General features: G+C 38.2%; 2 protein-coding genes across 5 annotated transcripts; both read left to right on the top strand.

Annotated features, from left to right (window-relative positions):
- Window positions 1-666: 666 nt before the first annotated feature.
- Window positions 667-13,898, top strand: LOC114047179 (zinc finger and BTB domain-containing protein 26). Its single transcript, XM_027867980.1, has 2 exons — window positions 667-739; window positions 9,255-13,898. The coding sequence occupies exon 2, from the start codon at window positions 9,265-9,267 to the stop codon at window positions 10,588-10,590; it is 1,326 nt and encodes a 441-aa protein (XP_027723781.1). The 5' UTR covers window positions 667-739; window positions 9,255-9,264; the 3' UTR covers window positions 10,591-13,898.
- On the top strand, window positions 10,509-22,490 carry LOC114047180 (zinc finger and BTB domain-containing protein 6-like). Of its 4 annotated transcripts, none has more exons than XM_027867984.1 (2): window positions 10,509-10,534; window positions 19,527-22,490. In XM_027867984.1, exon 2 carries the CDS (start codon window positions 19,534-19,536, stop codon window positions 20,812-20,814), a length of 1,281 nt encoding a protein of 426 aa, XP_027723785.1. In that variant the 5' UTR covers window positions 10,509-10,534; window positions 19,527-19,533; the 3' UTR covers window positions 20,815-22,490. The 4 variants fall into 4 exon arrangements, with proteins under 4 accessions (XP_027723785.1, XP_027723782.1, XP_027723784.1 ...); XM_027867981.1 differs by lacking the exon at window positions 10,509-10,534 and adding an exon at window positions 18,216-18,315; XM_027867983.1 differs by lacking the exon at window positions 10,509-10,534 and adding an exon at window positions 18,275-18,359.
- The last annotated feature ends 1,910 nt before the right edge of the window (window positions 22,491-24,400 follow it).

Here is a 24,400-nt window from a genome sequence, read left to right as displayed (position 1 = left end):
GGGAAAAACTACGAGAAAGAAACACACACACACACACACACACACACACACACACGAGAAAATAGAGGAGGGCTGGCAGGTCAAAGGGGGCGGAGTTCAAAGTAGAAGTGCACAATGCACAATGGTTTCGCGGGGGTTGATTTGCTATGCCAAGCACAGCCAGACTCAACACGCCTTTTAGGAAGCAAAAGAACAAACAGGACACAGAGTATATCTTTCACAACACCTGGTCTAGGGCACAAAAGAAAACTGGATAAAAGAAAGCTTAGAATGCGAATGGGATGGAGGAGGGAAGAGGAACTCCGAAGAGGAAGACTGGAAGTGGAGAAGGGAGAAATGACTTAAAGCCCTTCTGGGGAGGAAGAGGGGGAGCACTTTCTGGGAGGAGAGTGGCTTGCTTTCTCCCCAGGCCCTGGGGTTGAGGAGCTTCTACCCCCCCCCATCAGCAGGGGCAAAGTAATAGCTACGCATACCGCCCCCCCACTCAATCCCAGCTTGCACAAATGTCATTTCGGGTCCGCACTCCTCTCCCGAAGTCCTGATTGGCTGGAGATACGAACGAACCCGTCACTAAAACCTGGAAGCATTCTCGGGAGTTCAAAGGCTCCCTTTCCGCTTCCGGTCCGTATCCCCTCCCCCCTTTGGCCGCAGTCCCCTCCCCCTCCCTTTCCCCCCCGGAGCCCCCGAGGGGCCGGAGCTCCAGGCAGTGCGGGATCCCAGCCTCGGCTACTCTAAGTTGGTAAGTGCGGGACTGGGCGAGGGGGGCGTGGGTGTGGGGCGGGGCCTTGAGGGGGCGGGGCCTAGGGGGTCCCTATTTGGCCACCGCAACCGCTCCCTCCCTTGCAGGTCCCTAGGTGGGTTTCTAGGCTGGGGCGGGGGACTGGGCTGAGGGAACAGGACGGAGCGGCTCCGGGTGGCCGCAAGGGCCGAACACTGAGGCTGCCGCTTTCCCGCGCGGTCCCACCTCCCGGGCTCCCCTCCTGGTCCAGGCACTTCCTCCTATTTAACTCTCGGTGAAAGGCAGCATAGCACTCCCCGGAGTCCGGCGGGCAGGGAGCAGTGGGGGCAAGCTGCGCTGGCCCGGTAGGTGTGGAGGGGCTCCGGCCCGCCGGCTCTTTCTCTCCGTGTGGCAGCTGCCGGCAGACTTTACCAGCCCCTCCAGACTCAGGTCCCGAGTTCCGGTGAGGTACCGCCCCCTCTCCTCCGCCCTCCCCATTCCATCTCTGGGAGCAAATCAAGCCACAGCCCTCAGTTTTAGCAGGTGACGAAGGTGGCAAGTAGCAGTGCCAGTCCGGATTGTCTGTTAGACTGGGATTTCCTCTTAGAAACCAGTGGGAGAGGTTACGAGCCGAAGGGAGGGATAGGCCCCTGGAAGTGCGAAACTTGTCCAGCTTCTTGGGCTCCAGGGTTTAAAGAGCATCTGCGGGCTGCCGGAGGCAGCGGTGGCGGTGGAAGTGGTGGGTTAGGGTGACACCATTTTCATCCTGGGATATATAACAACCCTTTTTCTGCAGTTATAAAAGCCAAATCTTAAGTATTAATATTCTTGATGTCCTCTTACTGTGTTTGTAATTGGCTGAGGTTTTTGTAAATTGGTGCATCATACTTGAATGTCCATTACACTCATTCTAACGCTGACTCTGAAATACAGTGAGCATCCAAAGTTTTGAGGGTGGAGAATGGACCTTTGTTACTACAGTGAGAAAAGGGTATCTTTATTTATACATTATTACTTAGCAGTGGTTACAAGAAGTCAAATTGTCTTTCAAAGACCCACCTGTTTCCATTTCTTACTTTCAGATTGAACATTTAGAAGTTTTCATAAAGTTTCTAAGTGGGTGTGTTGTATGGGTGAGTCATGTTATGGTTAGGCAGAAGAGGAACTCTTAATGTACAAATGGTTCTGTTACAGTTGAGGCTTCCAGCAGAAGGGGATATAAAAGGGAGTGTTTGTTTAGGTGGACTCAGTTGTGGAAAGGCATTGAGCATAACCATAACAGATATATTAGAGGTAGAACATAAATAGTCAGGTATAATAGAGAGTATGCTAGGTTTGGAGGCAGAGGAGTGGGGTTTGCATGACTGCCTTTCTGTCACTAATTGTGTGACCTTGGGCAATGCACTTCATATCACCCTGGCCCTCAGTTTCCTCATATTTTATGTAAAACAAAGAGGTTGTATAATGTCTCAAACTGTCTACAGAGGTGTAAGGATTGAAGGAGAAAGGAAGAGGTCTGGAAAAGACTGGAGCTTAAGCTAAGAAGACAATATGGGCCAAATAGAAGAAAGTAAATGCTGCTCTAGGAAACTCATTGGGCTATTTTAGAATAATTCTTTTTTTTTCATAAATGAGAATTTTCAGTATTGTTGGTAATAAATATAAGAATAATCTAATTATAGAGTATGATAAAAAATTACCTGAAGTGGAGAGTATTTTTGTAATAATAATATCTAAGAAAAGACATTCCAAGCTTTAAAGAAGCTATACTGTGAAGTTGGACTAAGTCAAAGGACTGCTGAGGTTCTAGTTCCAGTGAGTTAAAAACACTCATGTGACCTTGGACAAATCATTTAGTTTTTTTGAGAGTCATTTTTCTCATCTGCAAAATGCACATTAATATCTCAGAGTTGTTCTAGTAAACAAATAAAATACTACAGAAGGAAAGTACTTTGAAAACTGTTAAGCAAAATGTGTGTTTATGCTGTTTTGTATGTTATTCCCTAATGGGAACTGTAATATTTAAAATCATAGGATTTGGAATTGGAAGCGACTTCAGTTTAGTTCAAACACTTTATTTTACAGATGAGGAAATTGAAGTATAGAGCCATAAAGTGACATAACTAGTAACAATGCAAGATTTGAACTCTAGCACCATTGATTCCAAATCTGTTGCTTTTTCTATCAGTTTCCCTGTTTGGAAAATACTTGTCAGTCAGCAAGTATTGAACTGCCTACTCTTTTTAAAGACCTCAGCTTTGTGAGGAATACAGTAGTAGTATAAGAAATGGACCTTCCTCTCATGGTATTTGCTAATAATTTCAGGAATCAATGCTCTAGACTAGGCCTTGTGGCCTTGAGGCCACAGGTTCCCCACCCCTGGTCTGGACTTTTTGCTTATCCATCTGTATTGCTTAAGAAAGAGAAGGCCAAGATTCCAAATCACATATTGTTGGATATTGGATTTAAAAAAAAAAATTGTAATGGGGAAGACATTTGGTTCAGGAGAGATTTTGGAAAATCAGTTAAGGAAATTAGTTTTAGGCACAGATGAAATTAACTCTAATATCACTGCAAAATCTGTAAGTTGGGGGCATAGCAAGGTTTCTCTTTTATGAGTTATACCTCTGTCCTATTCTTAGTTTTGGTGTTTAAGCCACTTTGTTACTGTCTTTTAGCCAGTGAGTCCTTCAGTAGAAAAACTGATTTAGATTCCCATACTTCCAACCCCACTCTTTTCCTTTCAGTTGAAATAGACAGATTACATTTTCTTATAAAAATAATGTTTCCCTTTTCCAGGAAACTAGTTTGGTACAGTGTTTATTAAAATTTCATCGTCTTCTGTCAAACCATCTGTTGCTTTAACTGGCCAGTTAGGTAGGTAATCCTATAAGGTTCTGGCCTTTGGACATTATTATTACAGCATGTTGGGAATTGGACAATTGCTGGACTTTAAATAGATCCTGTTGTTATGTGCAGAATGTCAGTCTACCATATGGTAGAGAAGCCTTTTCAGCTTTTTTCCTGGGCTTTTATCCTTCTTTGAGTATATGTTTTGTATGACTGCAGGCCAGCATTCTGTTTTTCACAGTAAACAATGAGGCAGTTATGTTCTAAGAACTTCTTTCTTCTGTGAAGTAAAATGGTCTGAAGAAAAAGAGTCTTGAACTAGGAGTCAGACTTGGGTTCTGATCCCAACTTGATCACTGAGTGTGTCACCTTGAACAAGACACTTACCCATCCTTGACCTCATCTCCTTTCTACTCCCACCCACCCCCAACTCCCCTTCCAACACACAAAACTGGCCATGGGATAGGTTGGAGTTGATTATCTTTAAGGTTCCTTCCAATTCTAAAGCCAGGTCATCTAACTTCAAATGTTATATCATTCCCACTATATCATAGTATCTCAAGTACTTATTGTACTGATGGATTATAACCTTTCATAAGATAGTCTTCATGAGTTGGTATGGCTGACTAGCAAGAAATGAGCTTTTTCTGAACTTTTCTAAAATGATTCTTGGGCAACAGATAAACAGTCATTGAGACCTGCCAGAGTTTGGGCTGTATTGCCTTTGAAAATTTAGTGTTAGTTGCACACCACAATGAGCCATTGGAGGCCTTTAAAATATTAGATGTATATAATTATGGAAATGAACTGAATGATAAACAAGTATTTCTTGATTATTTACTGCACTCGGTCCAGTGCTAGAAAGTGTGGGACATCATTCTTGGCCTCTAGTTAAAAAGACATGGCAGACATATAATAAGATAGGAACAACAAAGTATGAATATTCCCTCAAATATCGTTCCTTACTTTGTAGTTCATCAACTTCCTCAGCTCTCATAAGTTGCACCTTCACTCTACCCCTAGCCACACATAGGACTGATCATACCTTTGATCTTAACACAGGTGCTACCATCTTCACAATCCAGAACTTTCAAATTCTTTTATCTAACCAGTTGTCCTAAAATCTCTCCCTGTTCCTTACTCCTTCTAATCCCAGTCTCTATCCTTACTGTAGCCTGTAGACATTACAACCCTCCTTGCTTTTCCAGGCAGTCATTGCTGCTTTGGATTTACTTTCTTACCTTCAAAATTTTGACACTTACAGTTAACTTGTTCACAGTTGTTTATGCTTAAATTCTCTTATCCAGTCACCACCTTTCTAAAGCCCAACTTTACTACTTCTACCACCTGCCTTTCCAGCTCCTATACCCTGCTGCTGAATTCTTCTGAAGAAAATCACAATTGTACTGATTGGAATCACTCCAGTTTTATGTTATATAATCTGACCTGGATCCTTATTACTTTACTTTTAATTGTTCATCCCATTCCCCACTGAATCTGTTCTAATCGTCTTTTCTCTTCAATTCATATCTATAGCACAATGATATTCCATTACATTCATATATCATAATTTGTTTACCTGTTCCCTAATTGATAGGCACTTACCCTCCCATTCTCTCTCCTGCTCCCCCAGATGCCTCTCTTTCCCCCACTTTCTCTAGTTCTTTGCCACAATAAAAAGTGCTGCTATAAGTATTTATGTACAGTAGTTGTTTCCTTCTTTCTTTGATCTCTTTGGGGTATAAGCCTAGTAGTGGTATTACTGGGTCAGAAGGGATGGAGAGTTAGTGACTTTGGGGGCATAATTCCCAATTGCATTCCAGAATTGCTTAACCAGTTCATGGCTCCACCAGCAGTTTATTTATGCGCTTACCCTCCCACAGCTCCTGAAACAATTATTTTCCTTTTTTGTCATCTTTGCCAATCTGTTAGATGTAAGGTGGAACCTCCGTATTGTTTTAATTTGCCATTTCTCTTATTATTAGTGATTTGGAGCTTTTCATATGGCTGTTAGCTTGGATTTCTTACTTTGATAACTTTGTTTCTTCATATCCTTTGACATTTTAACTCCTAGGGAATAGTTCTTGTTCCTATATATTTGAATCAGTTCCTTATATATCTTGGATTTCAGAGTAACTTGCTCTAAAGATAACTTTCTCCAGTTCAGTATTTCCCTTATAATTTTAATGGCATTAATTTTGTGCAGAAGCTTTTCAAATTTATTGTAATCAAAGTTTTTCATTTATCTGCTGTAATCTTCTGTCCTTTGTTTTGTCAGGAAATCTTTTTCATCTATATTTGTGAAAGGTATCTTCTTTACATCTCTAATTTGTTTGTGGCTTTTTGTATTTGTCATATTTTCATTTGAAACTCATAATGATATATGGTATGAGATGTTAGTTTGAATCTAATTCCCCAATGATTTCTTAATCATAAAATCTGAGAGCTTTTTCTCAGTCCTCATCCCTCTCAACTATTGTAGCATTTGACACTATTGACCCTGCTTTCCTCCCTAGGTCTTAATGGCACAGGTCTCTCTTGGATTTCTTCCTACCCATCTGGTTGTTTCTTCTGAGCCTCCTTTGTTGACCGATGATGACTACACATCATCCCTTTTCATGATTATATACCCCAGGGCTTTAGCCTGGGCCTTCTTCTGTATACTTCCTTTTAGTGATCTCATCAACTAGTGCCTCCATAGAAAATTCCCAAATCTATGTACTTATCTTTAATTTTTCTCTTTAAGTCCAGCCCTATACCACCAATTGCCTGTTTGATATCTCCAACTGGGTGTCGCTTAGTCAGAACAAACTGAATTTGTCTTAAATAGAAATCATTATTTGACACCACTCCCCTTCCCGAATATCTACCCCTTCAAGTTTCCGTCTTTCTCATTTTCCTATTTCTTTTGAGGATACCCCCATCCTTCCAGTTGCCTGGAGGTGTTGGTATCCCTTCCAGTCAACTTTTAAGAACTTATTAAGTGCACATTCACAAATTTGCAGTTAGTGCTACTTCTACAATAACTCTTGCATTTGTCCCCTTCCCTCTACTCACCCAGCCACCATCATACTTCTGCATTACTTCTTGCCTGGATTTTGCAGTACATTCCCAATTGGTCTCACAGACTCCAGTCTCCCCCTTTTCTAATCTGTTCTCTAAGAGAAACCAATGTGATATTGCTAAAACACAGGTCTGGCAGTTTCAGTTCTCAGCTCAGGAAGCAGCAGTTGGTACCACCTTGCCTCTAAGAACTTTTTTATTTGGCTTATAAAACCCTTTACAATCTGGCAGCAGTCCACTTTTCTAGGCTTGTTGCCTGTTACTCTCCCACATTCACTCAATATTACAGCCTGTCTGACCTATTTGCAATTCTCCAGACACAACATTGAATCTCCTGTCTCTGTGCCTTTGCATAGATTGTCCTTATACCTGGACTGCAAGACCAATTCACCTCGGTTCCTTAGAGGTCTTAGCTTCCTTCAGAGATCAGTTCAAGTATCACCTTCTGCTAGAAGTCCATTTGTAAGAACCCTTCCCCTCGAAGTTACTTTGTATCTGTTTTGTATTTGTCTATGTATGTTGTCCCAAGGCTCATTCTCCTCACATCGGACATAAGCTCTTTGAGGGTAGGTACAGTTTTACTTTTATCTTTATATTTCCAATTTCTAGCTCAATGCTCAGCATACAAAAGGCATTTAATAAATTCCTGTAAAATGAATGAATGAGATTTAATACAAAAGTCATTATTTGCTAGAATAGGCTTGGGGAAACTTAATGTGTAATACACAAATGTGAGCTTAAGCCTCACCAAAACTATGGTCAACATATTTGCCCTTTTTGGGGAGTATTTGAGATAACTCACGTTGGTTATTTTGTTTGTTTTTAAAGAAAGGCATACACTGATTTATTTACTTATTTAAAATTAAGTTGTTTTTTAAAAAATGACAATCTGCCTTCTCCCCACACATCATTTTCTCTTTCCCCCTCTATTGAAAGCAAGAAAAACAAAATCCTTTATTGCAGACATGTATAGTCAAACAAAGAAAATTTCTTCATTGGCCATATTTTAAAAAAATCTTCATCTGCACTTTTAGTCCATCATCTCTCTATTGGGAGGTGGATGGCCTGTTTTATCATCAGTCCTCTGAAATTGTATTTGGTCATTGTGTTGATCAGATTTCTCAAGATTTTCAAAGTTGATTGTCTTTAAAATATTCATATTGCTTTTAAGAAGATAATTTTCATAAAACCAATTAATATAAACCAAATGATAGCACTTGCCTATTTTTCATCTTAAACCATCAGAGGGAGATTGGATCTATCTGTCTAGTTCCCAAGAGTGTTCAACCTGCAATATTTGAATGATTTGCAGCAATTAGCTTTCCCTAATGATTCCACAGAGGGAATTATTGTTCTGGGCTAGACAATGGTAAGAGCCAATGGAGTCTGGAATAAGTAAACTCTCAAAAGGAGTGCCAGCTTTGTTTTTGCTATTGAAAATTACTGTTGCTTTATAACTTTTGATGCTAAATTAGAATTGGTGCTAAAATGTTTCCAGAATAGACATTAAATAAATGAAATATTTAAAAATTAAAAGTACATGACAGAAATGATTTCTCATCTTTCTTATTTTGGGGATTTTTTTTCCTCTATAAACTGTCACCAACTGTCTTGTTAGAATTGAGATTTTGTAAAGGGTTCTCTTTGCACAAATACTGTATTTTCTTTTCCATACCATCTAACACCCTTTGATATCTGAACTGAGTATTTATTACTTAGATTGTTTGCAAGGTATTGTATACACTTTTATATAGTCTCTTTAAATTTATATATATATATATTTATATGTTATATACATGGTATTTCAGAAAATTCAGTGGAGTTTTAAGTTTTTAAAAGCTAGCTCTTAATGAGCCAAACCTTGCTATTCTTTCTGCACAACAGAGAATTGATATTAAAAGCTTTAAACTCCACTGAAACTTTTGGAAAACCTAGTATGTAGGTTCTGTCTTTTACCTTTCCTACACTGCCCCCCCCCCCCCATTTCTCTGTAACTGGAATTATCACTTTCCTAGAAACCATTTAATTTATTTTTTACTTTTTTGTTTTTTTAATGTTTCTGTCCTTTTACATTCTTGACATCTTGTCATCTGTCCAGGGATGGGGCAATCAAATTGTTTGCAATATTTTAGGAGGTAAATCAATGAGATTTTTCTTTTTGTTCTTATGAGAAGCAATCATCTTTGGAAGTTTTTGGCATACCTTGAGGAGAACATTATAACCTTGAGCTGTAGTTCTTAGTTCTAAGTAAAATCTAACTCAGTAGACAATTCATCCCAGCTTGTTTGGGTTCATTCCAGTTTGTTATTAAAACCTGATTGAATTTTTATTTGAAGATAGAAAAAATGTATCTGGATTGACAAATGATTTGCAATTCTTATGTATTAAGTGTTGACCAAAGAGAAGTGTTGAGCTATTGGTTTATTCACTCCAAAGTACATTTTACACTGTTTATGAAGGATAATTTTTCAATTGCCTTAGATATCTGTCTTCTTTCCAGGAACATTTCCTTAAAAGCAAAGAGGTAAAAATAAATTTTTTTTGGCAAATGAAGCCCAGGTTTCTTACATCTTTGACTTTTTTTTTTTTCCTATCTCAACATCTCTACATTTCCGCCCTTTAGGTCTGCCACAATGTCTGAAGGATCAGATCTCCTTCGCTTCAAGTTTGAAAATTATGGAGATTCAATGTTACAAAAAATGAACAAGTTAAGAGAAGAAAATAAGTTTTGTGACGTCGCAGTTCACATAGATGATATTGAGGTTCAGGGACATAAAATTGTGTTTGCTGCAGGCTCACCCTTCCTAAGAGACCAGTTTTTACTGAATGATTCCAGAGAAATAAAGATTTCCATATTGCAGAGTTCAGAAGTGGGGAGACAATTGCTGCTATCCTGTTATAGTGGCATTCTGGAATTTCCTGAGATGGAACTGGTAAATTATTTGACAGCCGCAAGCTTTCTTCAGATGAGCCACATTGTAGAACGATGCACACAGGCCCTTTGGAAGTTTATAAAACCCAAGCAGCCCTTGGAGGGCAAAGAGGAATGTGAACAGCAGAGTGATTCTTCAGAGTCAAAAGAACAGCAGGTAGATGACAGAGACTCACAGGAGCAGGACTCCCCCTGTATTCAGCCCTCTGAGGATAGTATGGACATGGAGGACAGTGACATTCAGATTGTTAAAGTAGAATCAATTGGAGAGGTTTCAGAAGTTAGGAATAAAAAAGATCAAAATCAATTTATTTCTTCTGAACCAACTGCTTTACATTCCTCAGAACCCCAGCACTCCTTAATTAATTCAACTGTGGAAAACAGAGTAAATGAAATTGAACAAAACCATCTCCACAATTATGCCCTTTCTTATGCAGGTAGTGATAACATCATTATGGCCTCTAAAGACTTATTTGGTCCTAATAATCGTGGTGTAGACAAAGGCCTTCAGTGGCATCACCAGTGCCCAAAGTGTACCAGGGTGTTCCGTCATCTAGAGAACTATGCCAACCACTTAAAAATGCATAAACTCTTTATGTGTTTACTCTGCGGAAAGACTTTCACTCAGAAAGGCAACCTCCACCGACATATGCGAGTACACGCAGGCATCAAACCTTTCCAGTGTAAAATCTGTGGGAAAACCTTCTCTCAGAAGTGCTCCTTACAGGATCACCTTAACCTTCATAGTGGAGATAAGCCCCATAAATGTAACTATTGTGACATGGTTTTTGCACATAAACCAGTTTTGAGGAAACACCTGAAGCAGCTGCATGGTAAAAACAGCTTTGATAATGCTAATGAAAGAAATGTGCAAGACCTCACAGTGGATTTTGATTCTTTTGCTTGTACCACAGTCACAGAAACTAAAGGGTGCCAGCAGCCACCTGATGCATCCCAGGTATTAGATGCAGGTAAACTGGCCCAGGCTGTACTGACTATAAGGAGTGATGGTACCTGTGTTAATTAAGTAGAGTTATACACATAACTAATGGTTGACCAAGAGAGCATGAAGAACAGTTAAGTCTGTATCTTGGGGGGGGGGGAGTGGGGAGCATTTTGGTTAATTTGAGTGGTGTATATGGTTGGGGCTCAATGAAAGCACCTGGTAAGTTGCTGCTTCAAGGTGTTTTTACTACCTTTTAGCCCTATTTTTGGTGATGAATTTTCTTCCCATAAGTATATGTTTTTCTTTCTTGAGAATTACTACACTGCAGGTTGATCACATTAACTCCTGTTTTGGCTGGTCCCATTTCTGGGTTTTTTGTGGGGCATGGTAATAACAAATTAACCTCAACTACTTTCCATCAATAGATGCTGTGTTAGGAGAAATGAAAAACACTGTAGATTTTAAACAAAAGTGGCTGAGATTTAAAAACAAAACAAAACTGATTTTAATGTTTTACCCTTGACCTCTGATAGAATGAACCACTGGCTGCTCAGTGGTTAAATTCATTTGTTTTTGTTAAACATCTTTTTTCCTCCACAAACTCCATTTGAGTTCATCTTGAAGTTGTTTACATGAAGTATATTTAGTTCATTTTATATACTTTTAAACAGTATTAATACTTGATTTCTGTTCTCTAACTTATTCACATGGATCAGGTAATACACATTGGTTTTTTTCAGCCACATCTGCCTGCACAAGTAGAGATCACCATTAATACCATTATAATCACATATAAAATACAGCAGTTGAAATCACTGTGTAACAGAGTGGAAGCCTTTGGTTTTTCAATTAGAATATTACAGGCCAGTTGCATCTAACAATGGTGTTGTCTGTTGATTTTCTTAAAGCCAGGACAATAAATGGCCTACTTAATCAATGTATTGGAGAGTAATGATCTTTTGGAAAAATAATGAAAATATAAAGGCTACTTGGTAGTTGATTTACTTTATGTCAGGTGAGCCAAATTCATAGTGAATTTGATAAGAAAAGTACACTGTCCAATACTTTGTAGAACAGACACTGAAATCTCCATAAATTGTACGTGCACTTTTCTGTAGTCATAATGTACTTCCTTACCTAAAATGACTGAAAAAAATTCTTAATGAATCACAAGAGGCACATATTGTAATCAGGTTTTTCTCTTCAAGGTGTCCAATCTTATCTCCATACCTGCAACAGATCCACTAGCACCAAGTCAATCTATCTGTACAGATTTTTTTCCCTTTGCCTCTTGAATAATATTTTGGAGTCTTAGCTGTTATATAACATCTGAATTAGATTTAGGTAGTCATAGAATCATAGAATGTTAGAGCTGAAAGAGACCTTAGAGATAAACTAGTTCAATTCCTTGTAGATGAGGAAACTGATTTACAGGGTGGGAAATAACTTACCATTGTCATTTAGAACAGAGCTTTTACTCCATATGTTCCTCAAGGCTTTATTAATAACTAAACTATTCGATATTAAAGATAAAGCATGACATGCTAACTGGAGGTTTTATGTTTCCTCTTTAAATCACTGCTGGGTTTTAGGCCAGGAAACAGTCCAGTGTTTACTAGCTAACCATCACATAGGGATTCATTCTCATTTAGAAGTTCTTTTCTGGTTGAAAAGATGTGGTTTGAACAATATTCTGTTCTTACAAAGTAGTGAGATGAATTGCTCAAACAAGCAATGGGCTTGTTTGCTGTTTTGCTCCTCCCTTTTGGCAAGTAGTAAGACTATGGGGTGGGAGGGAGTCAAATGGGGAATAAACCCAAGCACTGTTTCCAAAGCAGATTGTGTCAATTTCCATCAAATTTTTAAAAATATTTTATCTTTTTGAGTGCATGTAAAGAAACTTAGCTGGTTTGAGGGAATTCCTGTGGTTGGTATGTTGGATGCTGTCTTTTGTGAATCTAATTGGAAACATTAAATTAATCAATATCATTTAAAAATACTTTCCCATGCTATTTGGTAAACAATTTAAATGCAAAATGTGTTGAAGGGTAGAGCCAGTAAGCACTTAAACCTGGTTAATAAGTAGATTGTGATGTAGCTGCTCCCTGACAATATAATTTACAAAGTCTAACTGAAGGTACCAATGCTATGCAACAATGAGAAGTTACAACAGGATATTTAAACCATTTTGTTTTATGTTACTTTGAGCATTATTTAATTATAGGAAAATTACATGGCATAGCCAGGAGACTTAGTTCATTAACTGAAAGCTGTGCTGTCATTCTTGTGATGTCTTTTTCTTATTGAGTTGACTGAATAGGCAAGAGTTCAACTTTAGATGTAGCGCTTTTACTAAGGACTAGACTTTCTGGGTTTTTATCAGAAAACATAACATATTAGGGCCAGTCCAGCCCCTTCATTTTTCAGAGGAGTAAACAGAGGCCTAGGAAGGTAACTTGTCAATGTCATTTGACTGATTAATGGCAGAACTGGGACTTCCCAGGGTCTCCAAGTTTCTTAGTGGTGGACTCAGTGACAGGTACTAAAATCCACATCTTGACTCCTACCTAGGCCAGTTTTTTCTCTATTATACCACAGTTGCCTCATGTGGTCTCTGTCTTAACAACAAGAAATGATGAAGAAAACTACCTTGGATTATTAAGAGCACTTAAATATAAATGTCTGACACTTTGGCTTTATTTACCATCGTTATTTCCTCCTAGGAAAACCTTTAGTTCACACTTCTTTGCAAAAAAAATCACTAAAGGGACTGAACTCTCCTCTAATTTTTAGCTGGAGAGGAAGCCCCTTTCATTTCTGTGAGATTTTCTTAAGTTTAATGAAGCTATATTAAATTTGCTATTTTAGCTAGAACTTGATTTTTTCAAGTATGTAGGTTTCCTAGTTTGTATTGAAATTTGACCAGACTACTGAATGACATAGAAAACTATTTGGAATTCTTGTGGTAGAAAGACTTTAACATTTTTTATTCACTCAGCATTAGAATTTTACAGATCTTTGATGTTGTAACGCTATAAAGCACAAAAAGGAAGAAGGAATCCTGTTAAGTTTAGCACTACAGTTTAAAATTAAAAAAATTTAAACCTCAAGCACGTAGTTGAAGTGACTAATATCTGGAAAGGTAAATCAGATATGGGTTTCATTCCTTAAAAAATTTTTCATTAGAAGCTGTATAAATAGGGCATTCCTCTGAGACTAGTTTCACCTTTTCACTACTGTCAAATACATAGCGAAGTACCTTCTTCCATTGTCTACTTTCAGCTAATGAACAGCTGTCCTAAACTTGTTGTATGTTACACATACTGACTATGAACTACCTCTTCACCTATTATGAGGAAGTTTCCTTAATAAAAGTGTGACAACTAAAACCCTGGTGTCAGTCGCTTGCTTCATTCTCCCATTTTCTTCTGAAATCCTCGAATGCCAGTGGAGGTAAGTCTTACATTCTTTATGTATAGGATGGTGTCACTTTTGGGACAAAAGTCTAAAATACTTATTTGCTAGAAAAGTTAGCAAGTTACTAGTCCAAATGATTTCAAAATTGTAGAACTCCTGTATTTTAGAAGTTGATTCCAGATTATGAGAGCTAGGGCTCTCATTCACAGCTAAATAGGGGAGCTAATTAAGAATTAAAGTCTAAGTTCACAACTAACACTTAGGAAATAATTTAAAAGGTCTAGGATTGCATTGGAATAGGTAGTATTCTCCCTCCAATACTCCTTTGTAGATAATCTTGGTAACTTTTTGAAAATTGAATCTCTTATCTGATGGCTAATTCTTTGGTGTCGACCTCTTCAGTTTGTTTTTCAGATGTAGACACTCATAGCCTTTCTGCTTGGTGGGCCAGCCAAAGTTTGTAATTTGTTGGCATAATTTTTGAGAACATAAAGTTCCCTCCAATTAGTTAGGATTAATGGAGGCACAGCCAAAGAGGGGAAGTAATTATGAATTAAAGTTACTGATCTGAAGGTGTTAATGACCAGATTGGTGAAGTGATAGGAAATAATATACATTAAGCACCTGATATGTCCAATTGTCTGTCCTTGATGAGAGCTCCAAAGGCTGAAAAAGAACACAACTCCCTCTTGAGGAACTTACAATCTAATAGTGACTTACAACCAAAAGACATATTCATAAATCATTGGGTTTAGAAATATGAGGGACCTTAGAGATCATCTAAATCAGGGGTGTCTAACATGCAACCCTTTCATGTGGCCTGCAGCTAAACCAGACTAAAATGTAATTTGAAAATATTTAACAAAAATACGGTGAATATATAGGTTATACTACATTTTAAAACTAAATCAATTTACTATTGTCAGAGATTCTTATGCAAGTATTAGTGATCCCTGTTTCTATTTTGAGTTTGACATCACTGATCTAGACCACTTTACTCAGGTGGGGAAGCTGCAGGCCTGGAGAGGAGAAGTGATATTATTAAGTACCTGCAAAGGGCTAATGACGTGGGGGAGAAATCAATCATTGGGATTGTGGTTGTCTAGGGAACAGGGTTGGATGATTGTATAATTAGGTGGGTTTGGAACTGTTTGAATCCCCCCCTTCCCCCTGGCCCCACCTCCCCAATTGGTGCTTAATAGGTCCAATGATGTTTTGGATAAACGTCCCTAGTGGAACAGGTAAGATCTTGATCTCTTTGTATTTATTCTTATTTTTGTCTTGGATCAAGGTAAAATGGGTAGGCATTAAATCTGTGAATAATGCAAAAGTTGGGATATTTAGTAAACTTGATAAGATTGGGACAAAAAAAAGATCTTGATATACCATAATAGTAAACTCTCACTTTGATACAGCTGTGAATTGTAGATGGTGTGGATATTCCCTTCCGTACAATCTTATCTAACTCATGGAGGTCTTCCTTTCCAAACCTAGGGTCCACAAACTTTAAAAAATATGTATTTTGAAAACTTTAAATATAATTGACTTTATTTGTAGACATATGTATTGTGGTTTTTAAAGACATTCCGAGAAGGGATTTATAGACTTTACCAAACTTCCAGAGGGGTCCATGACAGCAAAAAAAAAAAAAAAAAAAAAAAAAGACTGAAAATCTCTGCTTTAGATCTTGTAATGTTTTAGTGGATTACAGTTAAAGGACTTTAGGTTCCAGATTTGCTTCCCAGTGAACAGTGTCTAACTATATCTTTACTAAGAATCATCTTAGACCCAGTGGTACTTTTGCATTTAGTAAATAAAACATTGTGACTGCTCCCCTTCCCTCAACCACCCATGTCTATTGGAGCATCCCTTATAAGAGGCTTGTCGTAGGTCCTGATAATAGTAGTCCATAGTAGCTGAGAGACTTGCTAGATCAGAGGAAAAGCTACGTCATCCTTGAAATGATTTTTTTGACTCTCAAAAGCTGTGTGCTACTGGGTTGGGGAGGGGTCACAATGATCAAAATAGGATCTTTGTGACTTGGGGCTGCATGTCTCTGGAATTTCTCCCCATCTCCTGTTTTATAATCTTGTTTTTCTTGACTTGATCTCCCTTTAGTCTTGATTTTTGATCCTACTGAGCTGTGTTTTTATTCTGCATACTACTCTTGGGGTACTTCATTATCCTAGATCTATATAGTACAGTTGGATATTGGTGGGAGATGTAGCTACCAGAGTAGCACTGTGTGTTCATTTATTATCTTTTTACTGTTGCTATATCACTGACTGGCTCACCTTTTCCAGTTAAAAATGCCCTAGAAGAAACCTTTCATGCCACTTCTTTTTCCAGTCATTGTTGGTAATGTACTGCATTCTGCTTGCACTTTTTTTTTTGTCTTTGGAGCCTCCTACAATTTTAGCTATTTTGTTGTTGTTGTTGTTGTTTTGCAGTTGGGTTGTTACATGATTCATAGCTACCTAGCATCACTAGGAAAATATTGGTCAGGGGTGGGGAACCTGTGGCCTCAAGGTTCCTCCCCATCCCTGATATTGGTATTTAAGAGATGAGTTTTTGTGTTAGAGATCAGCTTGGAACTGTTGAAAGTCCTGCACACTTTCAGAATGAAATACAACCTATTCTTTTCCTGTTTAGCTGTGATCCCAGGTCATTCATTTGCATGTAGCATCTGTGTATCCAACTAACTGCATGTCATAATTTTGCCAATAAGCATTTTTCATTTACGTTTTTGTTCTGTCTGTATTGTTATGCTAATTTTGAAATTGACTTTAGCTCTTGTGGGAGAGGCCTGATAATATTCTTGGACTTTATGAGGAATCTAGTTCATTCTGATGAAGTGATCTACTCAAGTTCACACAGCTAGTCAATGTTACAGCTAGGACTGCAACTGAGGATACAGCTAGGACTGCAACTGAGGATTTCTAATTTATTTCTTCCATCTATCTATGTATCTGCCTTTCCATATACTTTTATTAACAGCTATTTTCTAACTGTGCTTCCCCTAATTGAAAAAAAAAATGCTTGTAACAAACATGCATGAAGCAAAACAAATTCCAATAGCTTATCCAAATATATGTGTGTATGTATACACGTGTGCATGCGTATGCATATACATGTATATAACTATTTCAAAACCTGGAATCCATTCCTTTCTGTCAGAATGTAGGTAGCACATATTATCATTGGTCTCCTGGAATTGTGGTTGGTCATTGCATTGATCAGAGTTCTTTAGTCTTTCAAAATTGTTTGACTTCATAAGTTTTTGTTACTTTGTAAATCGTTCCGGTTCTGCTTATTTCACACTATATTAATTTATACTAATCTTTTTTGAACCATCTCTTTTGTCATTTTCTTTTACCACAGTAGTATTTCATTACCCAAATTTGTTCAGCCTTTCCCCAGTTGATGGGCATTCCCTTATAGTTTTTTGCAACTACAGTAAGAGCAGCTATGAATTATTTTGTACGTATACCTTTTCATCCTCATTTGATCTCTTTGGAGTATATGGTTAGTAGTGGTTATCACCGGGTCAAAGGGTTTACAGTATGGTAACTATTGGGGCATAATTCAGAATGGTTGGACTAATTCGCAATGTCACCAAACAGTGCAATAATGTATCTGCTTTCCCGCAGCCCCTCCAACATTTGTCTTTTATCTAGGGGAGATTTCTGACTCCCAAGAAAAATGTTGCTATTAGGTCTAGTGCTTCACAATGAATGTTGGAATCTGGAATGTTATAACTGGAAGGAGCCTTAGGACACAGCAGGACACATATGAGATACTCTTTTGGGGCCTTATTTTCTTCATCTCTAAGGGTCGTGGACTAGTTCCCTCCAAATTTTTCAGATAAGGAAACTGAAATTCTGTGAAGAGGCTCATCTGAAACTCAGATGTCCGGACTAAGAACTACTGGCAATTTATGCGAGCAACTAAGCTCTCTCTGCTTATGACTGGGCGCAGTAAAGAGCGCTCTTCCTGCAGCTCACCAGCTACCTCGAGTAGCATTCCCTAAATTGTGAAGGAGACGAGAAAGTAAGGCGAGATAAAAACGACCTTTAGCAACCACTACCGGGGGCTCGCCGGAAGTAGGTAGGGGCCAAACAGTTGCGTGCAGGTCAGTCTTTGGGGTGGGAAGGATGGCCGTAGGGATGTGCTTCCGGTTCGCCGCTCACCTCTCTGTCCTGCCGTTGCAGCCGATGCTGAATTGGGTGGAGCGGCCAGCGGAGGGTGAAGTCGGCTTACCCCGGAAGGGTTTTGTCCCAGATTGGGCCAAACTTCCGGAGTGGGCAGCCGCTGCAGTCTTCTCTGCTGTTGCCCGAGGGGGCCTCACCTTGGAGGGTGCAGTTTCCCGTTGGTGCGCGGCCGCAGCGCGTGAGTGTGGACGGTGGGAAGCTCGGGTCAGCTCAGGACTGACGGTGGGCAGAGGTCGGGGTCTGGACTCGAGGCTTTTCCCAGTTTCCCACTGCCGGGGTTTGGAGAGGAAGGGCCGGAGAGGGAGGGAGGGACCCTGGGGATGGACACCTTGGCAAGGGGGAAGAGCCCATAGGATGACAACAGCTTCTTTCACCACAGCCTTATGAGGCTGGCAGGGATTATAGTCTCCATTAAGGTTATTCATAAGGACTTTACAGACGATCTGTTCCAACTCTTTTATTTGATAGATGAGGAAACAGACCCAGAGAGTTCACGAAGATTTGTTGGTGATTGAGCAAATGAGGGAGAGAATCGTATTTCTCTTCAGGTCTCTTAACTTTCAGCCCAGGGCTCCTTCCACTGTGTCAGTCTGCTTCTCTAACTAGATTGGGCCACCGAACTTTAGAGTTCCAAAGAATCATTTAGTTTAGACTTTTTTAGGGAAGTTGTCTGGGTGTCAACTTCACATCCTTTTTTGAATGAATTTGGGGTTTGCGTTGTACCAACAGCACCTTACATTTCATTTAGTCCAACCTTTTCTTCTTACTGGTGAATAAACTGAAGACAGGAAAGGTGAAACATCTTAGGTAGGAGAGATATTTTACTCGGAGAAGAGCCAACTTGGGGTAGGGGACATGAATAACTCTTTTCAAATATTAGTCACATATCATAGAAGAGGGCTTAGATTTCCACTAGACTCCAAAGAACAAAATGGAAAGCAAGGCTTGTGAGTGTAATTTTTAGGGAGGTAGGTTTTGGTTTAATTTTGGCATAATATGAGGAGGAACTTAACGATTGTCTAACCATAGAATAGGTTGTATTGTGAGGTAGTAAGCTATTTGCTGGAAGTGTTCAAGAGAAAGCTGGCTGATCACTTTTCAGGCAGGTGATTTAGAGTGCCTGCCTTTCATGAATGTTGTGTTTTGGGCTTCAGGTAGAAATTGGACTAAATGACCTCCCAAAGGTCCTCCCTCCCCCTCATTTCTAAAAATTTATGATTCTACAACTCATCCAAGATCACATAGCAAGGTAGTACCAAAATATCTGCCAACATCTAGACCTGACTTCTAACCCAAATGATTCTTTTTAAACTGTAGTAATTTAAAGCAGTCTTTAAGTTGGAACTACATCTCCCCCTATAACATTTATGTTTTGTTTTTCTTAATAAGTGTGACCATGGCTGCTGAATCTGATGTCCTGCACTTCCAGTTTGAGCAGCAAGGTGATGCGGTCCTACAGAAAATGAATCTCTTGAGACAGCAGAATTTATTTTGCGATGTATCCATCTATATCAATGATACAGAATTCCAGGGACACAAGGTGATTTTTGCTGCTTGCTCTACTTTCATGAGAGATCAATTTTTACTCAACCAGTCAAAGCAGGTCAGAATTACCATCTTGCAGAGCGCAGAGATTGGCAGAAAGTTATTGCTCTCTTGTTATACTGGTGCACTGGAGGTTAAAAGGAAAGAGCTTTTGAAATATTTGACTGCTGCAAGTTACCTTCAAATGGTACATATTGTGGAGAAGTGCACAGAAGCTTTGTCCAAGTATTTGGAAATAGATTCTTCTATGAAGAACAATAGTGAGGGTGCTGAGACATGTCATTCCTCTTATCCAGAACTAAAGGATGAAGATGAAAATTTAGAGAGAGACTGTGAAATAATTGAGATTTCTGAAGACAGCCCTGTGAACTTGGACATGCAAGTTAAGCAAGAAAAAGACAATGCTTTGCAGCCTACTATACAGGGCTTAATATTGGACAAAAAAGATATGAAAACATCAGAGATTTCAACAGTTGAAATAGGATATAAAGATGATGAAATTTGCATCTTCCGAATGGATTCCATCAATGTGCCCACTGTAGAAAGTGAGCAGTTTTCACAGCCTTGTACCTCTTCTAAAACAAATATATATTTTCCAGAAACACAGCATTCACTGATTAATTCTACAGTGGAAAGTAGGATGACAGAAGTTCCTGGGAATCACTTCCAAGGGTTTATTGGTGAAAGTACAGAAGGCAGTGTTGGTGTAACAAATGGGCTTCAAAGTCTAGAAGAGGGTTATTCCTGGCGACACCAGTGCCCCAAGTGTCCACGAGGATTTCTTCATCTTGAAAACTATCTACGCCATCTCAAAATGCACAAGCTGTTCTTGTGTTTGCAATGTGGAAAAACATTTACCCAGAAGAAAAATCTTAACCGGCACATCCGAGGACACATGGGCATACGACCATTTCAGTGTTCTGTGTGTTTAAAGACATTTACTGCCAAGAGCACTCTTCAGGACCACTTGAACATTCACAGTGGAGACCGGCCCTATAAATGCCACTGTTGTGACATGGACTTCAAGCACAAATCTGCCCTCAAAAAGCACTTGACTTCTGTGCATGGGAGAAGTAGTGGTGAAAGGGCAAACCTTGACATCATCACAAAAGTCAAAATAGACTATGATTAATAGTAATACACACTTGCTTTGGAGACTTGGATATTATAATCCATTATCTTGAGTTCTGCAGAAATACTCCTTTGTAATTCCGTATTCTCTCCTTCCTATGTTTATCTGATTTTTTGATGTACTGGCATATTAATGTTTTTGTAATATCTATTCTTAAAAGTTGTTGGAGTTAATGGAATGGTTGATGGAGTTCTATTCTGCCTTAAATACCCTTACCAAAATAACTAGCTGATTTTCATAGCCAGCCTATTTGGTGCTTTATGAAGTGTTATGAATATAGGTTCTTGGTTAATATTGTTAACTGATTCTTGGCTAAAGGGGCAGAAAGAACTCAATGGTTTTTTCAGGTTTTTCATTGAATTTGCATTGTTAGTGCTTCACACAGGAACAGCAATCATATTTTACTTGTACTCTTATCTTGGTGACCATTAGAAGAAAATAAATGTGGGACCTTGCCATTCTTGGTTCATTTTAGAATCACTTTTAAGAACTATTTGTCCTGTAGATGAAAGCAAGTGTGATGAATCTTTTCCCAAGAAGGATAAATACATTGGTTACCTTTACAAATTATACAACTTTTTCTAAACCAAACAATAAGTCAGCTATCTGGTTGAAATTATGAAATAATATTCCTTGTGTATAAAAAATTTGTTACCTCCAGAGAAATTATTCAGCATATCATTTATTTCAATATGAATATTCTCTCCACTTGTCCAAAGGGCAACTCATTCATACTTTTTCATCCGTTATGATTGGCTTTATCTTTATATCAATCTTTCGTAAAGGATCAACTTAACATACCAGGTATCATCATCTTTTTTAAAAATTATTATTCATGGATAACATTGCAGCACTTGTGCATTCTGTCCATCTCTCCTTTCTCATTCTTGCTACATTTTGCCAACCTCCTTTTCTAATCCTTATTAATATCTTTTATACTAGTTCTTGGGCACAGATCATCATTGTGAATATGCTGCAGCCTACTTGTGCCACCAAAGGAATACGCAGGGTTATATTAAAGTTGATTTTTATAAACACACATTTGTATATGTAATATATATACACACCCCTACATGTGTGTTTGTGTTTTATATGTTGACACACACACATATATAGATAAAAATATATAAACACTTCTTTCACTGGAATAAAAAGTAATTGTGCCCATGTAATGTTTTTAATATATTTTAATTTATTTCCATTTGAGAATAAATTTTACCTATTTGAATTACTGGTTCACATACTTTGGAAATGAATACTAAATTAGCTGTGGTATCTATATTTAATACAAACATCAAATATTTTTATCATCAGTATGATTATGTAACCAATAAGAAACAGCATTTGCTGGAAATACACAATTTATGAAAGACATTGAATGTGTTCTAGATATCATTACTCTTTTTACTTTGTCTTGGTAATATCTTTTTTTGTCATGGCAATATTAACCTACTTTTTTTTTTTTTACCTTAGTACTGTACATGTATAGTTGTGATTTTTCTTAGTGATAAATTTTTTTCATGTAACTAAGGCTGACTTTCAAAGATTGATGTTAAAATAATTTGAGTACTTTTTTCTGATCCAGATATATGGATTCTCCATGGATGTGCCAAAAGTGAAAACATGTATGTACAGTAAGTGTAGTGGAAGTAAAATTTATTTTCATTCTTGTTAAATACTGAAGTTTCCTGTTATTTCTATATACTTATGGTACGGTAGAACTTGGTGGGTTAAGGCATCTTGTCAATCTCTGAGAGAAGCGATTGAGTGTCAGATTATATTTCAGTAGCCTCCTAATTAATCTCCCCTCATCAGAACTCTCCCCTCTTCCAGACATCCTCTACCCAGCTGCCAAAGTGATATCCTAAAGCACAGGTCTGAACATATCATTCCCCTGCTCGTATATCGCCAGCGACTTCCTATTTCCTCTAGGATAAAATACAAACTCTTGTTCTTCTTTGGCACGTAAAGCCCATTAATCTATCTCCAGTCTACTTTTCCATCCTTATTACAACATTATTCACCTTTACACACTCTGGTCCTGCCAAACTAACCTTGCTGCTCCCCATACTGGACAAAGCATTTCATTTCTCCATAGCTTTGCATCCTCATTCCTGGAATGCATTCTCTTCCCATCTTTGCCTCTGAATCCTTAACTTCCTTAATTCAAGTGCCACTTCCTACATGAGGCCTTTACTGATTCTCCCAGTATCCTTCCCCTCTCCTCTTGCCACTTCCATTTGCTTTATATTTACTATTTGTATATTTTGTATTTACTTATATGTGTGTATGTTTCCCCTGATAGAATGTAAGCTCCCTGAGGGCAGGGGATGTTTTGTCTTTGTAGTCCCAGTGCTTGGTACATAGTGGACATTTAATAAATACTTGTTGATTGATTGATTGTGCCTCCTGCAATATAGCAATTGTGTTATGTAAAAACTTGACAAAATACAAATTAACCTACAAGGCAAATGTCAAACTTCTCTTCACCCCATGCAAGTATTATATAGACATTCTCCTGTGTAATATTTCTTTTGAAACTATTATTTTCAAATGTTTTACATTTCAGCTATTTGTGAGAATTTTAGCTAACAGGGAATTTTTTTTTTTGAATGGCCAAACCTGTGAGTTCAGCAGTGTGTGGGGAAATTTCCATTGTGGAACATCCATCTGTGATTGTGGAGAAGCAGTGTTGTGTCTTCTTTAATAGTTTCAGAGAATTGCCTAGGGGTACTGAGAAGTTAAAGGATTCTCCCATTTTAACACTTCTTAGTATGTGTGTGAGGTAAGACTTGAACCCAAGTCTGTCTTACACTGAGGATGGCCTTTCTGTAGCTCATTCTGCCCCTCAGCTGAGGATCATTTAACATATAGTTGCTAAATGACTTTATTTCCTAGTATCTGTGGAAAACATAGAATCATAGAATCTTAAAATGTTGAAAATGTAATTTAGACTTTCCGGACCTTACTTTCCATAGCTACAAAATGAAGAGAATGAATTTGATTGATATGGTTTCAGCTCTAATTTATGAATTTAAATTTCACTGGTCATTTGAGCTAGAAGATGGAAGACTTGAGAGGGCATACATAAAGCTATATAAAATGTTTTAAATGTAGTGACAGAATTTCACTACAATGGATTTTTTTTCCTCTGTCAGAAAAAAAAAACATTCAATAAATATGTTTAAGTTACCATCTATGAATGGAGAAGTGGGCTTATGTGCCAGGATTTATATTTTTGCAAAATACTTTCCTTACAAAAATCTGATGAAATAGGGAGTAAAATTATTATCCCCATTTGACAGATGATGAAACAGGTACATAGAAGAAAATGTCTTTGCCCAAGATATACTGATAACGTGGTCAAATAAGACGTCCTTGCTTTCAAGGATCTCACTTTTTCAGCAATTTAACTGTCTTTTGAACTGGACCTTTAAAATAATTATATTTAGACCTTTCAGAAGAAATTTTCTTGAGATTAAATTTGAAGCTTTATTTTTCCTCATTGGTAGTTTTATGTTTTAAAACGTAAAACATTTTGTGGGTGGACAGAATAGTTCATAAGAAATAACATTTTTGGGGAATG

Source organism: Vombatus ursinus, unplaced genomic scaffold, assembly GCF_900497805.2.
Source record: "Vombatus ursinus unplaced genomic scaffold, bare-nosed wombat genome assembly UNPS02014786.1, whole genome shotgun sequence".
Taxonomy (NCBI): domain Eukaryota; kingdom Metazoa; phylum Chordata; class Mammalia; order Diprotodontia; family Vombatidae; genus Vombatus; species Vombatus ursinus.
This window is presented reverse-complemented; position numbering and strand designations above follow the sequence as displayed.

What these genes read in the sequence shown, in the direction of transcription:
- LOC114047179 (XM_027867980.1), top strand. Translation starts at nt 9,265, where the DNA reads ATGTCTGAAGGATCAGATCTCCTTCGCTTCAAGTTTGAAAATTATGGA.
- LOC114047180 (XM_027867984.1), top strand. Translation starts at nt 19,534, where the DNA reads ATGGCTGCTGAATCTGATGTCCTGCACTTCCAGTTTGAGCAGCAAGGT.